We start from the raw sequence: 17,320 nt of genomic DNA, 5'->3' as shown, positions 1-17,320 counted from the left end.
ATGGCGCAGGTCTCCTTGATGTATTACGTCTATGTTGAGACTGTCTATTGCGATATAACCTTTTTGATGACCTATGTAATTGATATTGTCATGTCCACTTCCATCAATTCTGCAATATCTCTATTTGTTGTTTCTTTCTCACACATGAGCATTGATGTTGTGCGTTTAGCTTGCGCACGTATGCTCCAACCTGTTGCAATTCTGAGTCCAATACTTCTCAAAGCACTCCGTGCGGAGACGGAAATAAGATCCATTGCTATCGTTTCTTTATAGTTGTGTGTTGCGTCTACTGCGTTCGCTGCACACTAAGCTTATTTGTCCATTTTTCAGCACGTTATCAATCAAACTTTTACCATGAACTTACTGTGTTTTCAACTTATCATATTGATTTAAAATGCTTGTATATTTTTTTCTTTCATTGTAAGTTAAAATGTTTTTGATCTTTCAATGAAACATACTTTTTAAATTGTTTTAATCTAACATTCTAATAAAATCAGAATGGCAAAATGTGGCGGAAGATGCATTAGTAATTAATAACTTATATATAATTGTCAATGAACAGATATAAATTAATATTGCAGATTTTAACATGATAGATAATGTGTTCATGATTTTTCAAAAGGTTTCCTGATAATAACGTATATAATGATATATTTTAAATACAACTCGACAACAATATAAGTTGATAATAGTATTTAATATTAAAGAAAACCCATAATTTAAGACAGTAGTGAAAACAATGTTTAAATTTCGTATTGGAGAAAAGAAAAATAGAAACAGTTTTCAATAAGCGGCTAATGAGCAGTTAAACAAAAAAAATTCTTTAAAAGGTTGCTAAACCTGTTTTCTAATTATCAGTTAAACTTTAACCAAGACTAAGATAGTGTCCACTCCTTCATGCCAAATCAATTTCACGGTAATGTAGATATCATGTCGATACATAAAACGGAAAACCTATTAAATACTTATTACTACTTACTGTGATACAACTACATTAAATATCCATTAGAACTTTCTGTGATGCATAGGCAACGTATATCTATTAGAACTTTATGTGATACGACGACAACTAATATCCATTATAATTTGCTGTGATACACTGAAAACAAATATCCATTGGACTTACTGCGATACATATGGAACGCATATCTATTAGAAATTTCTGTGATACAACGACAACCAATATTCATTATAATTTGCTGTGATAAATTGAAGACAAATATTCAGTGAACTGATTATTGCGATAGAAATGCAACACATATATATTAGATTTTAGTGTGATAAAAAATCAACAAATGTCTATTAGTGTTTCTGTGATACAAAGACAACGAATGTCAATAAATCTATATGTGATACAAACACAACAAATGCAATAAAACATGTGCTATGGCGGATGATGTTTTAAGTGATTTCGATGAAAGCAAAGTCAATACAAGAGAGCTACGGTCACATCTATTTGAAATTGCAATTGAACAGCGAACTTCCACTTGAAGAAAGACTTAACATATCAATCAAATAAAATAAAAAAAACATTTCGATTGTTAGTATTGGTATATATATGACATTTTCGTGACACAAAATCATTAGTTGATATGTTTATCACGGCATACTAATATTTATATTTGGTCAACCTGTAAAAATGTACAATAGCATAGTTGTCAGGCATGAATGTTAATATAGTAAGCTCTATTGTACGATAATTGGACAGGTTGTTTCTTTCTCAGTTGATCGTGACATTTAACTTCATATTGTGTTAGTTGCTTTGTTTACAATTGTATACAAAGGTGTTGCCACATGCAAACTCAGTCGATTAAGGAATTAATAGCCAAATTCTGATAAATTAAATTTCGTCAGTCCCTGTCACCACAATTCTCAATCAGCCTCTGTTGTTTGCTTCATAAACGTTGTCTTGGAAAACACATGTATTTGGACTTATAATAAGGTCACAACTCGGTCCATCGTCTAGCCATATTTCTTACTAACCCTTGATTTTTTTGTTTTGTTTTGCCTAGCATTTCACGAATTATATGTGAATGTGCACAAGCTCATGGAATTATATTCTCTCCCTCATCTGTATTTGTATAGCATCATTTGTCTCTCAGTTGGTATACTGAAAAACAAAACATGTCCATCCAGTATCTATACTGGTATCATTAGTATTTTTGTAAAATGAAGTATGATTTCGTTTTGCACCTTAATATACCAACGCAACCATGTAGACATCAATTCATAACTTGTATAATTGTTGTCTCCTTTAGTCGCATCGATTGGTTTTCCTATACTAATTATTTATATCAATATACTATTTATATCAATATACTCCTTCTTTTGTTTAATCTCCAGTCAACACTAGGTGGATTGATGCATTTATTATCAATCAGGTATATTGTTTCAAAACCAATTATATTCTAACAATATGCATTAGCATTATATAAAGATATTTTCATCCTGATTTGAACTTGTAGATTTGAATGTAGACGTGAAAGCAACATGTTGATTTGACTAACTCTGGTACATTTACATATATTAGATGTGAATAGGTAGTTGACATCCAAGGAATAAGAGTCCACACTGCCCTTTAAATCGGATTCTGCCTAAATCGAATCTATCATTTTGCTCTCGGTCTGCTAACACAACCATGTTAATCATATCTGAAAATGTAATTATGAAAGGAAATGTTTAACCACTTTTATGTAAAATAATCTTTATCAGTGTAATATATTTTTATCTTTGATAATATTGGTACAATGGCTATTTTAAGTAGAGTGTACAATAAGCTTGGATGAAATGGCTAAGGTGTTGTAATTTGTTACATTGCATAAATATAAAATCCTTTATTTGTAGCAAATTGTGACATTATAATGCTTTTAAACTAAACATTTACAGCGTCTATGCATTAATTCTGTTTAATAAAGACTGATAAATTCATTGATCTAAGTTTGCTTATATTTTACCTGTGTTTTATATCCGTGTTTTATTGCGGAATTTTATCAGGAGTGATTTTTTTCATGTTGGAAATGTTTATTTAGGTGACCTGCGCATAATACTAATTATGTGCAGTGATTTCCTTAACGCAACGCTTTAAAATGAGAATTCTATAACCTGGTTATTCATTTTATGCTTTTCTGAACACTGCAAAGCCTCTTTAATTTATAGAGCTGATGCGTTCTTCAGTCTTATTGAAAGCAATGGCTCAGAAACTAAATTATAGTTATGTTTGTTTTTAAAATTGTTAAAGAAGTTATTTTCTTAGTTGATATAACATGTCGAAACTGCTTCCGAAAATGTTTATTAAATATCATCTGAAGTTTTCATTTAACTTTTCTCTATAATGATCTAAGCTTATTTTACTGAAGAGAAACATATACATACACAAATATAATGAATGATTACTTTTATCAAGTTTTAATTTTATGTGGGCTTTTATATAGAAATGTTGACTGAAACAATTTCTAATAATGTGTCAACTTAACTTTGGATAACATGTCTGTGTATTTTACATGTTCATTATAATTGATTTACACTCATTGCAATTATTACATTTCTCCTTAACTTCAATAACAACGAAAACGTACAGCAATGCACTAAATGAATTTGAACATATATACCTACCTACCAATGAAACATATATATCTACCTACCTACCCATATTAAGACTATTACACAGCGTGTTAGTATGCATATAAGGGCATACCTTACCTATCTTTATTTACATACTAGTACAAAACTCAGGTTTTGCAATTGTGACTGATTGAATTATATTCTTAACTTCCTGTATGCGAAAAGAATATTATTTCTTGTGAACATATAGTTTCGTGTTTATGACCACTGTAAATTCACAAAATTGTATCTTAAACGTGTCATTGTTCAATAGATACAAAGTTGTGATGATTGAGTGGGCGGAAAGTTTTTTTTTAGTTTGTTGAATATCAATCAACTTTGGATAAGATAGATAAACTACATAATCAAATCTGGTGAATATCATCGGCACTGATGAAGACCATAATAGGATAACATAGACACATACAATTATACTGTAATTAGAAAGCCATATACATTAAATGCAGTTCGAAGTATCAAAGGGCTATGTTAATATTCAAAAACTTGCCAAAGATTTGAACAACATTAAAAAGAAAATATGAAAACATCCCAATTGAATATCATTCTTGCTCTTCGATTTCGTTCACGATATGCCTGCGTGATTGCAGAAGGGCTCCACTGACAGATTTCAGAAACTGAATATCCGCAGACTGCATTTGTTTGTTGACAGCACGTTTTGGCTTGCCCTGAAGCCAAACACCCTTTATTTCCTGAAGTAGAACATTTATAGCTTGTTAATCGTGTTAATCCGGAATATTATTGTTACATTTTGCAAATCAACTTATAAAATCAAAAGAGGTATCATGTTTTGAAAAATCACTTTTAGGGGTAGATTCGAACCTTTTCTCAATGTGTCATAACACTACTTTGGCAGGAAAAATAAATCTGATCGGATGATACCAATAGTTTCAGGATTATCTGATATAGATCATGAGGTAGATACAAATTTAAGGTTGTATCAAGCAAGTTACACTCTTCAGGCAAATCCCTAATGGTAAAAACACTGAAGAAGTACAACATGTTAATAAGATTACAGACGGAAAATCTGGTGGTATTGGTGTTATTTTCTGATATTTTTTCAAAGCAACTAGAAAAATATAGACCTATCTTAAGATCTATTTTATATACAACATTTGATCTCAAATACTGTCCGAAGTGGTGAAGAACAGCTGTTTTATTTATCGCATCCTTTCACAAAAAGGGAATATAAACATGTCTGCAAATTACAAATAGGTAAGCCTTTAGCAGTTCTCAGCAGAGTATTTACTTCTATTTGAAATCAACACCAGTTTGTCAGGAGGATGTTTACTTCACTAATGTCTTTCTGACTAACAGAAAGGCTGTAAGGGTAAATATCTTATAGTGAGATCTGCCTAACCAAACCAGGTATTGGTTGTATATTGAACAGGATATGTATCAGTAACGGATTTGAAATAATAAAAAAATAGTTAACTAGGTTCATGAAAGTTCTGGTGAAACTTAGAAAAGACTTAAATCATAGCGCTTTGGAAAGATGATATCTGAGAGGACACAAAAGTTGATATGTTTATGATAGCCTCATTGGTACGTCATCTTACGATAAATATATCGGTTTTATAATTTTGCTTCTGAAACCCCGTCGTATATGCGGCATAAGCAGAAAAGACACTTTATAGCCTAAAGAACAGATGATATCTGAGAGGATACATAAGTTGATATATTTATGATAGCCTCATTGGTACGTCATCTTATGATAAATATATCGGTTTTATAATTTTGCTTCTAAAACCTCGTCGGATATGCGGCATAAGCAGAAAAGACACTTTATAGCCTAAAGAACAGATGATATCTGAGAGGATACAAAAGTTGATATGTTTATGATAGCCTCATTGGTAAGTCATCTTATGATAAATCGGTTTTATAATATTTCTTCTAAAACCTCGTCGTATATGCGGCATAAGCAGAAAAGACACTTTATAGCCTAAAGAACAGATTCGATCGTTTCGGTAAACTGTCTACAAAAGATATATTCCAAGTATTTGAAACAAATATGGCCAGCTTTAAATTATGGGTCAGACGTTTGACGTAAAAAGAAAGCTGTGCGTATGTAACTTTGTAAATATGTTTTTGTTATTACGAAAAACACACCAAAGGTTTTTATCTACACTCATTCAGCTACAATGCAAATTGCAAGGAGTATGATACAGTAGAATTCTTAAGTACTGGTACATGTTAATAAAGGTTATTGTTGAAGATTCCCAAAAGAGAATGTATATAATCAATAGGTGACCGGGCGTTTCCAATACTATATTAATTATTTAGACTCTTTCGTAGTGTTCGCTTACTACGTATTTTCAAAAATGGAAAGTTCCCTTTCATGTGATATATATATATATATATATATATATATATATATATATATATATATATATATATATATATATATATATAAGCTATATTGAACAAATGTTTCCCTTTCTGCGCAGATAAAGAAGATGAGTTTTAAGTTTTTGATAAATGTCCCTTTTGAGAAATGATTACTTACTTTCAAATGTTTAATCTAATAAAAATAAAGTTTTATACCCTGATACAGATAGTCATTCATATATTAATATCCTACATAATTTTTCTCTCTATCTAGCAAAAATCTTTAAAAGTTACTAAGTCCGTGTATTAGCGCCATAATTATTGTTTCGTGTTTGTATTATAATTTTCATAAATGTATTGAATTTGGGTTGTTGGCCTATAATACAAGAATTCAGATTAATACTACTACTAATATTAATAATAGTAATACTACCACTACTGCTACTACTAATATGTGATGTGATGTGTTTTTGATTTTTAACGTAGCTTTAACAATTTTTCAGTCATATAGCTACGATGTCTGCAGTGTGGCAGTTTATAGTGATGTCTAGCACTGGGGCATCATGCCGCAGACATTTAGCATGATGTCCCACCCAGTCACATTATCCTGATACCAGGCCGACCAGTCCTAACATTATCCTCTTAATGCTGAACGCCAAGCGAGGCAGCTGTTAGTACCATTTTTAAGTCTCTGGTATGACTCGGCCGGGGATGGAAACCACGACCTCCCGCATCCGAGGCGGACGCTCTAACCACTAGGCCACCGGAGCGGTACTACTACTACTACTACTACTACTACTACTACTACTACTAATAATAATAATAATAATATCTCACGTCATTATCAAGGAAAATCCATATGTTGTCCGTTGTCAGATTGCCGTAGTACATCATTCTTTTGTGCAGGAAATCAACGCGTTCTGCGATTTTCCTTGTAACAAGATCTATCTGGTTCAAGTTCAAGGTACGATTCTCGATGCAAGTTAATGCGCATGTCAGCTTCCTAACATCGTTAGCATGTAGAACATCATAACTGAACAATTCATCAAGTCTTCTAATATCTGGGTTAAACGAGAAGAGGGCATAACAATAACATTTTTAGTCATAATATATAGAGAGAAACAGAGAGAGAGAGAGAGAGAGAGACAGACAGAAACACGCACAATGGAGTAAGTTGTCGTAGACAAAATGATTAGAAGTTGATGACAAGCTGTCATATATCTATCTGGGAACGTTCGATATTTATACAAGTATATCAATTTTAATGCGAAAAAATTAAATATTTACAGTATCTTATCGTCTTTATGGTATGGGATACACACACTTAAAGCAAAGATTTGTATCAACTGAATATCTTTTGTAAGTTAAAAAATGTATTTTGAAAATTTTTTGAACCTGAAACCATCTTTTGTTTCATTATTTATGTTAGAGCGTTTAAAATTGTACCGTTTTGAGACACAATATCGGAATCATATTGATTTAGAAAGTAATATAAAACTCTTAAAATGATCTAATTAAATGCCGAGAGCTTACCTTCTTTTGAAATCATATCTTGTTCGCATGATGTCGGCACAAATTTCTAGAGAATAAGAACATGCAACGTGAGAACGGAATTACGAATGTAAGGAAATGTAAAAAGACGAAAACATACAGTTACATAGACGCTCCAAGTAGATCACGATACGAACCTAAACAAATGTATATATAATTTATTGAGCTTGCAAATAACTGAATCGTTATTATGAGATGAAGAAAAAGAGAAATCTTTATGCCAATTTGGTATAGTTATGTCACAAAGAATAAGTGATTTTACCTCTCTCTTGATCACAGCAGAAAGCGTGTATAGGATCGGATTCAGCACAGAATTGATAGGTAGAATAACGACGGATGCCCATGCATACACATCCAAGGGAATGGTGTAGTTCATTAAAGCCAGGATGCCTTCCAAATTAACAGATAAAACAAATTAATAAATACATCAACTGTTTAAAATCATCGGAATGTCTCTACGGAACACTATTAGTCATCTTCTCAGATGGGATTTTTTCAAATGCACGTACTTATGAAACCAGTTCAGAACTAAGGCATAACAACAAACAGTGCAAAGAATATTTATTAACTAGTATAAGCGCTTTCGATTCACGAAGAGTTTTTTTTTATTAGAGGCACAATTACGAAACAGAGACAAACTAGACAAAGAACTTGCAAAGAAAACGTTGAATTTATACGATTTTAAGTAATTAAGGATCTGATATAAGTATTATTTAATATAAGTATTATTTAAAAGGTGTGGATATGACGCCGTATATTTGTAAACCTTCAACAAGTTTGAGATAATACTTCTGTCAATTCAATAAACGTGTACAATTTTGTAACGTCAGTGTTCTCTTTGATGTTTAATGTTTATTTTATTTGTTTCTCTGTCGTAATTTTCCCTCTGACAATGACTCGATGAGAGTCAATAGCGCTTAGGGTAATTAAAATTAATTAATTAACAATGTTTGTACTTTATGTTGTCAATTTCTTGCAATTATTTTAGTCAATCTCTGACACACAGTGTGTCTTGCTGGATCCAGTACACTTGAATGGATGTTATTCGCCATATGATCGGTGTTCTTTACACACACACACACACACACACACACACACACAGAGTAAGATAATAATACGTTTGACGATTTTCCATGAATATAAATATCACATAATAAAGTATGTCAATTAATCATTGCCATAATATTGACACTACATACTTTTTAATGTTATGATATTTATTAGTTCCCATGATGTGTAAAGAATTAAATGTGTCTTTGTAACACCGTAATTAACTTAATTGTCCGTTCTTACTTTAAAAGATACTATACTTTGAAACACCCAAGGACCGTCTAGTATAAAATATTGAAAAGCCCTTTTCATTGCCAAGTCTGTACGTAGTGTTTTATTCACTAAATTACTAAATTTGTATTTTAGCTTAAAATATAAGAAGTTATTAATATCTCTTTTAATAAATAAGAAAGTGGGCCTAAAAGTTTAATTTGAGGACAGGACAATATCTTCCAATTAATAAATTAACTAGAATTTGATAAGTCTATCTGTTTTGTGTTCATTCTAGAATACAGAAACATTTACCTATTACTCCTATCGGAAACCAGCAGAGAAAGTTCGCAAACACTACCAGTAAGAGATTTCTGGCCACAGTCAAAGTCTGATCACGTGAATGTTTCTGCCTATCTAAAAGTGGACTCTTTGTTCGCATCGCTTTGAAAATCAGAACCTGTCCAAAGACTATCAAAAACAAAAGGAGGAAGTTTAAAGTGATGATTATTGCAAATAAATATTCCCATCCAGGCGCATCGTCTCTTGTTAGAGGAAGAACAAACCAAATAGATGTTCTAGAATAGAATTTCCCTTTAAAGTACACGTTCAATCCCATTGGTAACACTGATAATGCAATGGCAATCAACCAAGCAAGAAATGACACAACTTTACACATACTGGGCGTCAACTTCACTTGTCCGAAAGGGAACTTAACCACTAAAATCCTGTCTAATGTAATCAACATTACGAAGAAGATGGACGCTTCACTTGATAATGTCGATAATACTCCTGCTGCACTGCAATATGCCCTGATTTGCGAACAATCGTTGCTTGAGACAAATTCGTTTCGAAAATATGTATCAGCAACAGCCATAATCAACAAATATATTCCCATTAGAACGTCTGCGACTATCAAATTTGCTACAAAAATTCCATAGCCCATTTTCAACTGCAGGCCTAACTTCCATTTTCTGTATATGAATGAGGCAATATTACCTACTAGTGATAAGAGTCCTATTATCCATAACAGTACTCGCAAGCTTACATCCCGCACCAAGTCTTTGCATGAATAAAATTCATATGTTTGTGAAAGATGACAATTTGCTTCGTCTACACTTCTCGGTTTCAAACAGCATAATTCATATTCGTCCGTTTCTAAATAATGGAGAGATGTCAGTCCACCGAATATTTCACTCTCAAAGATCTTTATTTTATTGTAACTTATCAAAAGACTTTCTAACTTCCCAAGTCCATAAAATGCTTGATATTCTACATGAGATATTTTGTTGAATCTTAAGTCAAGTATCTTCAGTTTGTTTAGACCTTCAAATGTGTAGCTTTCTAAGAATGAAATATGTAAATGTGTGATGTTAATTTCCAAAATGTTTTCTAAATTTCGAAAAGCTCCTCTCTCTATCTTCGTCAGATATATGTTATTGTCCAGTACCAATTCTTGAAGCCTAGCCAATCCCTTGAAAGTATTTTCATGAAGGACTGTAAGTCTGTTGTAAGAAATGTCTAAAGTCCTTAAATTCGTCATGGACTCAAATAGCCCAGGTTGTATTTCTTCGATTCCACTGTCCGATAAATTAACTAAAAACGCCATCGGTAGGATGAAAGGTACAATTATTTTTCCGATAGTGGAGTTGCTGAACAATATTTTTCTTGACTGTATTGATAGTAAAGCAATTTCTGTAGCATTTATTCGACCATCCCTACAATCCACGAATGTCCCTTGACAAATGCATGCACCAGGGCAGCTTATATTACAAAATATCTCGTCATCTCCCGCAGGACAATGTTTAAACCCATCGCAAACTTGAGACGGAGGAAGGCAAATATTAGATTGATTGCATCGAAAATATCCAGGGCAGCCTCTTCCTCGATATCCTATATGCAAACAGGAAGATTATAAAAATAAGTGTATCATAGACATTGTACTATTAATTTTAAAAATAATTTGCAAACTTCTTTCAACCAAACGTTCCTACAAACGTAGAGATTGAGACGTTGAGAAGTTAAAAAAAAACTACATAAGTCACAGGAAAACCTGTTTTACATGAGGAACGAACATAATTATAGAAAATATTGCATATATGTTTGTGCCATGAATAAAATTCATCTGGAAATTGTATGCTTTACGGATAATGTGTTGTTATCAAAGGTGTGGAATTCAATTGATCAGACATTTTCATCACTTAAGATGAAATCATGTATCGCCTATCCTAGCTTATAAGTGGTACGTAACTAGAAACAACATAGACTTTGATCTGCTGTCGCGTACTGTAGCGGCATATATGGGTCTGTGCAATTTACATATGAACTGGACGTTTAAGCGAGTATATACGGTGCTAACTTATCAATTGGCATGAGCATAACTGTTTGAAACCATTATTACTTCTTAAAGCAAGCAGAGCACTTGATATACTGATAATTATAAAACTCAGACCCATAACATCTTATTTTAATATTGGTGATGATCATTTTCATGAACATTTCTATATTTGTTTTGTAAGACACAACTAAAAACAATGGATTTACCACATTCAGCTTCGTCTTCACCATTTGGACACTGCTGCAAACCGTCACATATGAATCGTACTGCCAAACAATATGATCCTGGGCATTTCACGAAATTGTCTGGACAAATGAACGTTTCTGAAAGAGATTTCTTTGTATAATTTTGAGTTTCTACGAGACTTCGCCACTTACACAATTCTCATTATCAAAAATGAATTTGTTTAGTAGTAGCCACTAAACTGATATGTGCGAGGAATTGCAAGAAATATCTGTTTCGAATTTAGGATGATTATATTTACCAATGGACATTAAAGATATGTTAGAATATCATGGTGTAACTATATTATTCCACTATAAACGTTATGATAGCACATCTGTCATCCAGTTTAATATTGCGCACCTATAAGGAAATATAGTGATAGCAAAACAATGCAGATCAATAAAAAGGAATATCAATAAATAGTGAAGTAATAATTTAATAAGCATGTATATGTGCATTGACAATTAAATATATGTACTTATGTATGATAATTATATATAAATGTTGATATATCCAACTTGTATACTCATTTATGATAGTGGCACGTGTAGAACTAACGACCCACATATGTTATCATTATTACGTATGGAGCTAAATATAAAAACAAATAAAAGGGAAGTAATCTTACCACATTGTTTGGTATGAGACATATCAGCGCAACCTACTGGCGAACCAAAACGATCCTCGTCATAAAGACAGCGTGTAGTGTTCAATACAGGGTGCCCCTTGTCACACGGTATGCTTGCGTCGTCTGGATTAAATGCTAAATGGACAATGGTTGGAAACTATCAACCATTGTAGAGGTTAAACATTTTTGCTAGGATCACTGAGCACTGGAACAACATCAAAATTATATTGTTCTCATCATTCATAAACTATATTCTTCATTGGAAGATCGCAATGTATCAACATTTAGAGGTCTATGATGTTTAGTTGGGGGCCTTTTAATCACATTTCCATGCATTATGCAACAATATATATACATTAGATGCTGTAACTAAAGATAAATTTAAACACACCGAGCAAGCTACATGTACTGAAGACAAAATCTTCAAACATATCATCTGTGATACTTTATGGAACCTTGATGAACTAGTATCACGAAACAACACAACATCACTCGATTCTTTAAACAGAGGTCTCTTAATTTGGATACTGGCTAGATGAATGGAAGTATTATCAATTATTACAAGGATTATGCACACATACATATACGTACATTTGAAACATGCCATACTTACTTTCATTACAAACCAATGGTCCCACTGTTATTCTTTGCTGACTGTAAGTAGAGCGTATCAGAAAATAAATTATGACCCACGGGTATTTAGTCATGTCCTTAATACCCTGTCGAAGACCTCCATATATGACGGGTTGATATCCTTCACCTGAAGAATCTGAACCAGACTCAGAGCAGGGCCCTTCGATTTGTTTCAAACTGAAAAGACATCGATGATAACCCAATCGTTATATTTCAGTTAGAAAACGTTGTTCAACACATCGTATCCATTTGGACACACCTTATATAAACAAATATGTTTCATAATAATGTGGCTGAATGGCATAACTTGTTTCATTGGTCTTGGAGTGTAATGCATAAATATATAGAATATCATAAATCATTAAGCTGAGAACATTAACTCCCTCATTATCAGACATACAAACATTATTATAGTTAGTTAGAGGTTCGATAGAAGGGAAACGTCACATAACATTTACAATTGTGTACACGTTTCCTGCATCTTACTTGAACAACGTCTGAATATATTTAATAATGAGTTAAGGATGGTAACATTAAAAAAATTCCAAGTTCGCATTGTATATAGAGCCTTGCCTCATGACGTTGGATACAATACTTGTGTAACCTGTCCATTTCCTGCATATGCATTCAGGATACACGGAATTTCCTATGGTATCGGTTATTTTTTGCTTTGTTACAGTACAGTCGAGCCGGATCGACTGTGTGCAATTTCTCCCCGTATTCACACTGTATCGGAAAACCTCCGGTTCGTCTGTTGGGTATATAAGTTTGTAGTTGTATGTAAGATCTCCAATTTTGTTGTATTCACGTGCCTGAACAGATGTTGTCCTCACATAGTCTACATTATACACTGTACTTAGCAGAACATTTTCATTTATATGGTTGAAGTTGCACTCCACTGTAAGTAAAACAAAAATATTCAAGTTATGTCTCAACTATTACTGAATACATTCTTCTAGGTATGGACAATTTTCTGTTGGTCTATAACATTAACTGCAAACCGTCAATAAAATCGCAATATGGGAAATTTAATGTGAATAAAAGAGCAAACTAATTGGGTGCATATCATACTGATTGAAAAAGTTAAAGAAATACATTAGATCACCTTTTGAAGCGACAATCGATGTCCTTGATCAAGACTTGGCTGAATTGTCGAATAATGAGACCTTTGTATAGCGCCTAATCTTTAGAAGCTCTAAGCGATTTACAACATTAGACAACACCTATAAGATAAAAAAACATATAATAATATGATTACAGAAACAAAAACCATGAAATGAGAAAACATAAAAAAACATGTTTAGAATATTTAAGGCAGGAAACATTATTAGGTCTTTAAGTTTGTTCTTGCAGTCAAAATAAGTGGGTTTTGTGAGCATTCTTGAACGTCATCACTGTGTCTTTGTGTCTAAGTTCAGTGGCAATTCGTTCCACGTTGCTGGGCCCTGGTATGCAAAAGAACGTTGTCCAAATGACTTTGTTTTCATAGTGGGAATAATGAGTATACGATTGTCAGAAGAGGAGCGTAATTAACTTGCTGGTGTGTACACATGGATTAGGTCGGATATGTACGTTGGACTAGAGTCAGACAATGAAAACTAGCGCAGAGAACAAATGTTGTGTTTGATCCTGGATCGAATGGATAGCCATTGTAGGGTACATAGCAACGGGGAGGTGTGCTCTGATCGTGGTACTCTAAGTATGATCCGAGCTGTGTTTTGAACTTTCTGTAGCAGATATTGAGATGAACCAGATATAATTAAGTTACAATAGTCCAGTCTTCAAAGTACTAATGAACACACAAGTGTTTTAGTGGCATCAGCTGGAAGATATTTGCAAATTGAGCTCATGCGTCTCGGCTCAAGATATGCAGCCTTGCATATAATCATGACATTTTGGTGCAATGTGAGAGTACTCTCTAGAGTAACACCTAGGTTTCGTACTGATTGTGTGAATTTAATGTTGGTGTTGCTGATATTTATTGTTTGAGGTAAAGGATGTGAATGAGAAAGTTTTTATGTTGTGATCAGAATGGCCTCAGTTTTATTACCATTCATCTTCAGATTGTTACATGTCTTCCATGATTTCAAATCAGAAATGCACCTCTCTACACCTTGGAAGGTAGCATTAACTTCAGTTGGGCCGCTAGATTTGTATATTTGGGTGTCATCAGCGTACAATTGGTGAGACATTGGATGATGATCTGTGAAACTTGAGAGCGACTGAGTGTACAGAATGAAGATAACAGGTCCAGGACAGACCCCTGTGGAACACCACAACATAGATCAACTGGGCTGGAGTGTATTCCATTTTTAGAAACAATTTGTGTCCTGTTGACCAAGTAGGACTTGAACCACAGTAAGGCTGTATGATCATCATCATCAGTCTCATGACCTAGTTTGGTCGTTGAGGCACTGTAATGCTGCACATCTGACCAGTTCACTCCACTTGTCTCAATCATGTGCCAATGCCTGTGTCTCCGTAAAACTTTTCCTGGTCTATTCTGTGATGTTGTCAGTCCACTTTTGTCTCTGTCTACCTCTCATTCTGGCACCGTGGACGCTGCCCTGCAAGACTGTTGTGGATAGACTGATGGCTTTAGTGACATGGCCATACCATTTCAGCTTTCTCTTTTTGACGGTGGTGAGGAGGTCCTCATATTGGCCTACTTCGCCCCTGATGGTGTTACGCACTTCTTCATTTGTGATGTGGTCCATGTAAAAGATGCCAAGGATGGTTCTGTAGCATCTCATTTCAAGTGACTGAATTATTTGTTGTAATTCTGCTGTCAGGGTCCATGAGTACAGAAAGACTGAGATGACTAGAGCTCGCAATAGTCTGATTTTAGTTTTCAGACAGATATTCTTGTCTCTCCAGATGGGTCTTAGCTTTGACAAAGCTGCCATTGTTTGTGCTGCTCTTGACAAAAGTTTTGCTCTTGATCCCTCTTCAGTGATTATGGAACCAAGATATGTGAACTGGCTCACTGTTTCCAGTTCATGTCCTCTGACTTTAATCTTGGCAGAGATTTGTTTGCCACTATTTGTCATCAGTTTTGTCTTCTCAGCGCTTATATCCATGTCAAATCTGAAAGATGCCTTTTTGCTATTATTCTTTATCAGACTGTTCTCCATTTCTGTACACTTTTGTCCAATCCAATTTTCTTTTGCTTTGCTCAAGTTTTTTCTGATATTCTTGTTTATTTCTCGGTACTTCAATGCCCCTGTTGTGTGTCTGGTGTTTTCTAGTTCTCTTCGGGCATCACACAACTTCACAATCTCGTCTGTAACCAAGGGATTTTAATTCGGGCGATGGAGACCAATGATGTCCTTGGCAGTTGCTGTCATGACTGTGTTGAAGGTGTCTGTCATCTCACTGACATCACCATCCATTACAAGGAGTGGAGCAAATTTTCCTCCAATTGTGGCTTGGAATGATGTTAGGGTCCTTCAGTTGTTCAAGGTTGAATTTGAGCCTGATGTTCTTTGGCTTGTTAATTTTCTTCAGCCTCACTAGGAAGTTCATAATCACGAGGTCGTGATCACTCCCAACATCAGGACCTTGGAATGTCCTTATTTTTGCTCTAATGATGCCAGATCGGTAACGGTTTTGAACCAGTATGTAGGAGATCTGCTTGTGATCGGTTCCGTTTGGTGAGTGCCATGTCCAGCATCGTGAAGTTTTATGTTGTCCTAGGGTGTTGGATAGTACCAAGTTCTTGTAGCTTGCGACCTCGAGCAGCCGTCTCCCTCTTTCATTGGTAAGCTCAATGCAAGAAGGTACACAATGTACTTCCCAGTCTTTTAGAGCATCTTTGCTAACTTTGGCATTCCAGTCTCCTTGGACAATGAGGATATCTTTCTTACTGACCGTGTTTAGAATACCCTGTAGTTTGTTGTAAAACTCCTATATTTCATTATCGTCATGATCGGTAGTTGTAGGATAGACTTGGATAATTGTGATGTTAAAGGGAGATGCTTTCAGACGAATGGAAATGATTCTGCTAGATATGAGGCAGCATTCCAGCACAGATCCCTTCATGGCTTTGTTTACAAGGAAGCATACTCCATTTATGGACTTGCTACACTCTCCACTATAGTATAATATATGCCCATCTTCGGTTTGGTGTTCCCCTAGGGATTTTCATCTAACTTCACAGCGTCCCAGAATGTGCTATGTGTAGTGTTCCAGCTCATGTGTCAACTCTTGGAGTCTTCCTATTTGTGCCCGAGTTCTAATGTTCCAGGTGGCGATGGCAATGGTGTCTCTCGCTCTGATTTTATGCGCTGATAATGCAAGGCTGTATCATGAATGCCAAATACATGCTGGAGACGGTAAAGTAATATATCATGGTATATTGTGTCAAATGCTGAAGACAAATCAAGGAGGGTGAGGACTGTAATCTTTCCGCTATCCAACGCAGACATAATGTCATTAACTAGCTTTAGAAGAGTAGTTTCAAAACTGTGGCAAGGGCGATATGCAGATTGTACAGTGCTTAAAAGACTGTTTGAATTCAGATGAGATACAAGCTGGGATAGAACAACCTTTTCTAAGATTTTTTATATGAATGGGAGATTATAAACTGGGCGGCAGTTTTTTAAATCGTTATGGTCTAGTGTTGGTTTCTTCAGCAAATTCTATACAATGGCAGTTTTGAAACAATTTGGGAATTCCCCGGATGAGAGAAAGGTATTAATAACTTCATTTGGTGAAGGCAATACTGGATCTAAGCACTA

The 17,320-nt window shown here is 34.3% G+C and overlaps 1 protein-coding gene across 1 annotated transcript; it reads right to left on the bottom strand.

The window, feature by feature from the left end:
* Window positions 1-2,783: 2,783 nt before the first annotated feature.
* LOC149801918 (G protein-coupled receptor GRL101-like) lies at window positions 2,784-10,086 on the bottom strand. The gene is made up of 5 exons (XM_089954363.1): window positions 9,073-10,086; window positions 7,760-7,887; window positions 7,480-7,525; window positions 6,784-7,007; window positions 2,784-4,310 (listed from the first exon to the last, which is right to left on the bottom strand). Exons 1-5 carry the CDS (start codon window positions 9,701-9,703, stop codon window positions 4,161-4,163), a joined length of 1,179 nt encoding a protein of 392 aa, XP_089810489.1. The 5' UTR covers window positions 9,704-10,086; the 3' UTR covers window positions 2,784-4,160.
* Window positions 10,087-17,320: the final 7,234 nt, after the last annotated feature.

This window comes from Sinohyriopsis cumingii, chromosome 4 (genome assembly GCF_028554795.1).
Source record: "Sinohyriopsis cumingii isolate HCF-2022 chromosome 4, ASM2855479v2, whole genome shotgun sequence".
NCBI classification, from domain to species: domain Eukaryota; kingdom Metazoa; phylum Mollusca; class Bivalvia; order Unionida; family Unionidae; genus Sinohyriopsis; species Sinohyriopsis cumingii.
The sequence above is the reverse complement of the archived record's forward strand: the minus strand, read 5'-3'. Positions and strand labels throughout refer to the sequence as shown.

Bases quoted from the DNA above. Each gene is read 5' to 3' on its own strand.
- LOC149801918 (XM_089954363.1), bottom strand. From the start codon at position 9,703: ATGGGCTATGGAATTTTTGTAGCAAATTTGATAGTCGCAGACGTTCTA. The intron at 7,888-9,072 runs GTAAATGTTTCT...TTAATTTGGAAG, and splicing joins GTTTCCGATAGGAGTAATAG to GCATCCTGGCTTTAATGAAC. The intron at 7,526-7,759 runs GTAAAATCACTT...CTTATTCTCTAG, and splicing joins CTGCTGTGATCAAGAGAGAG to AAATTTGTGCCGACATCATG.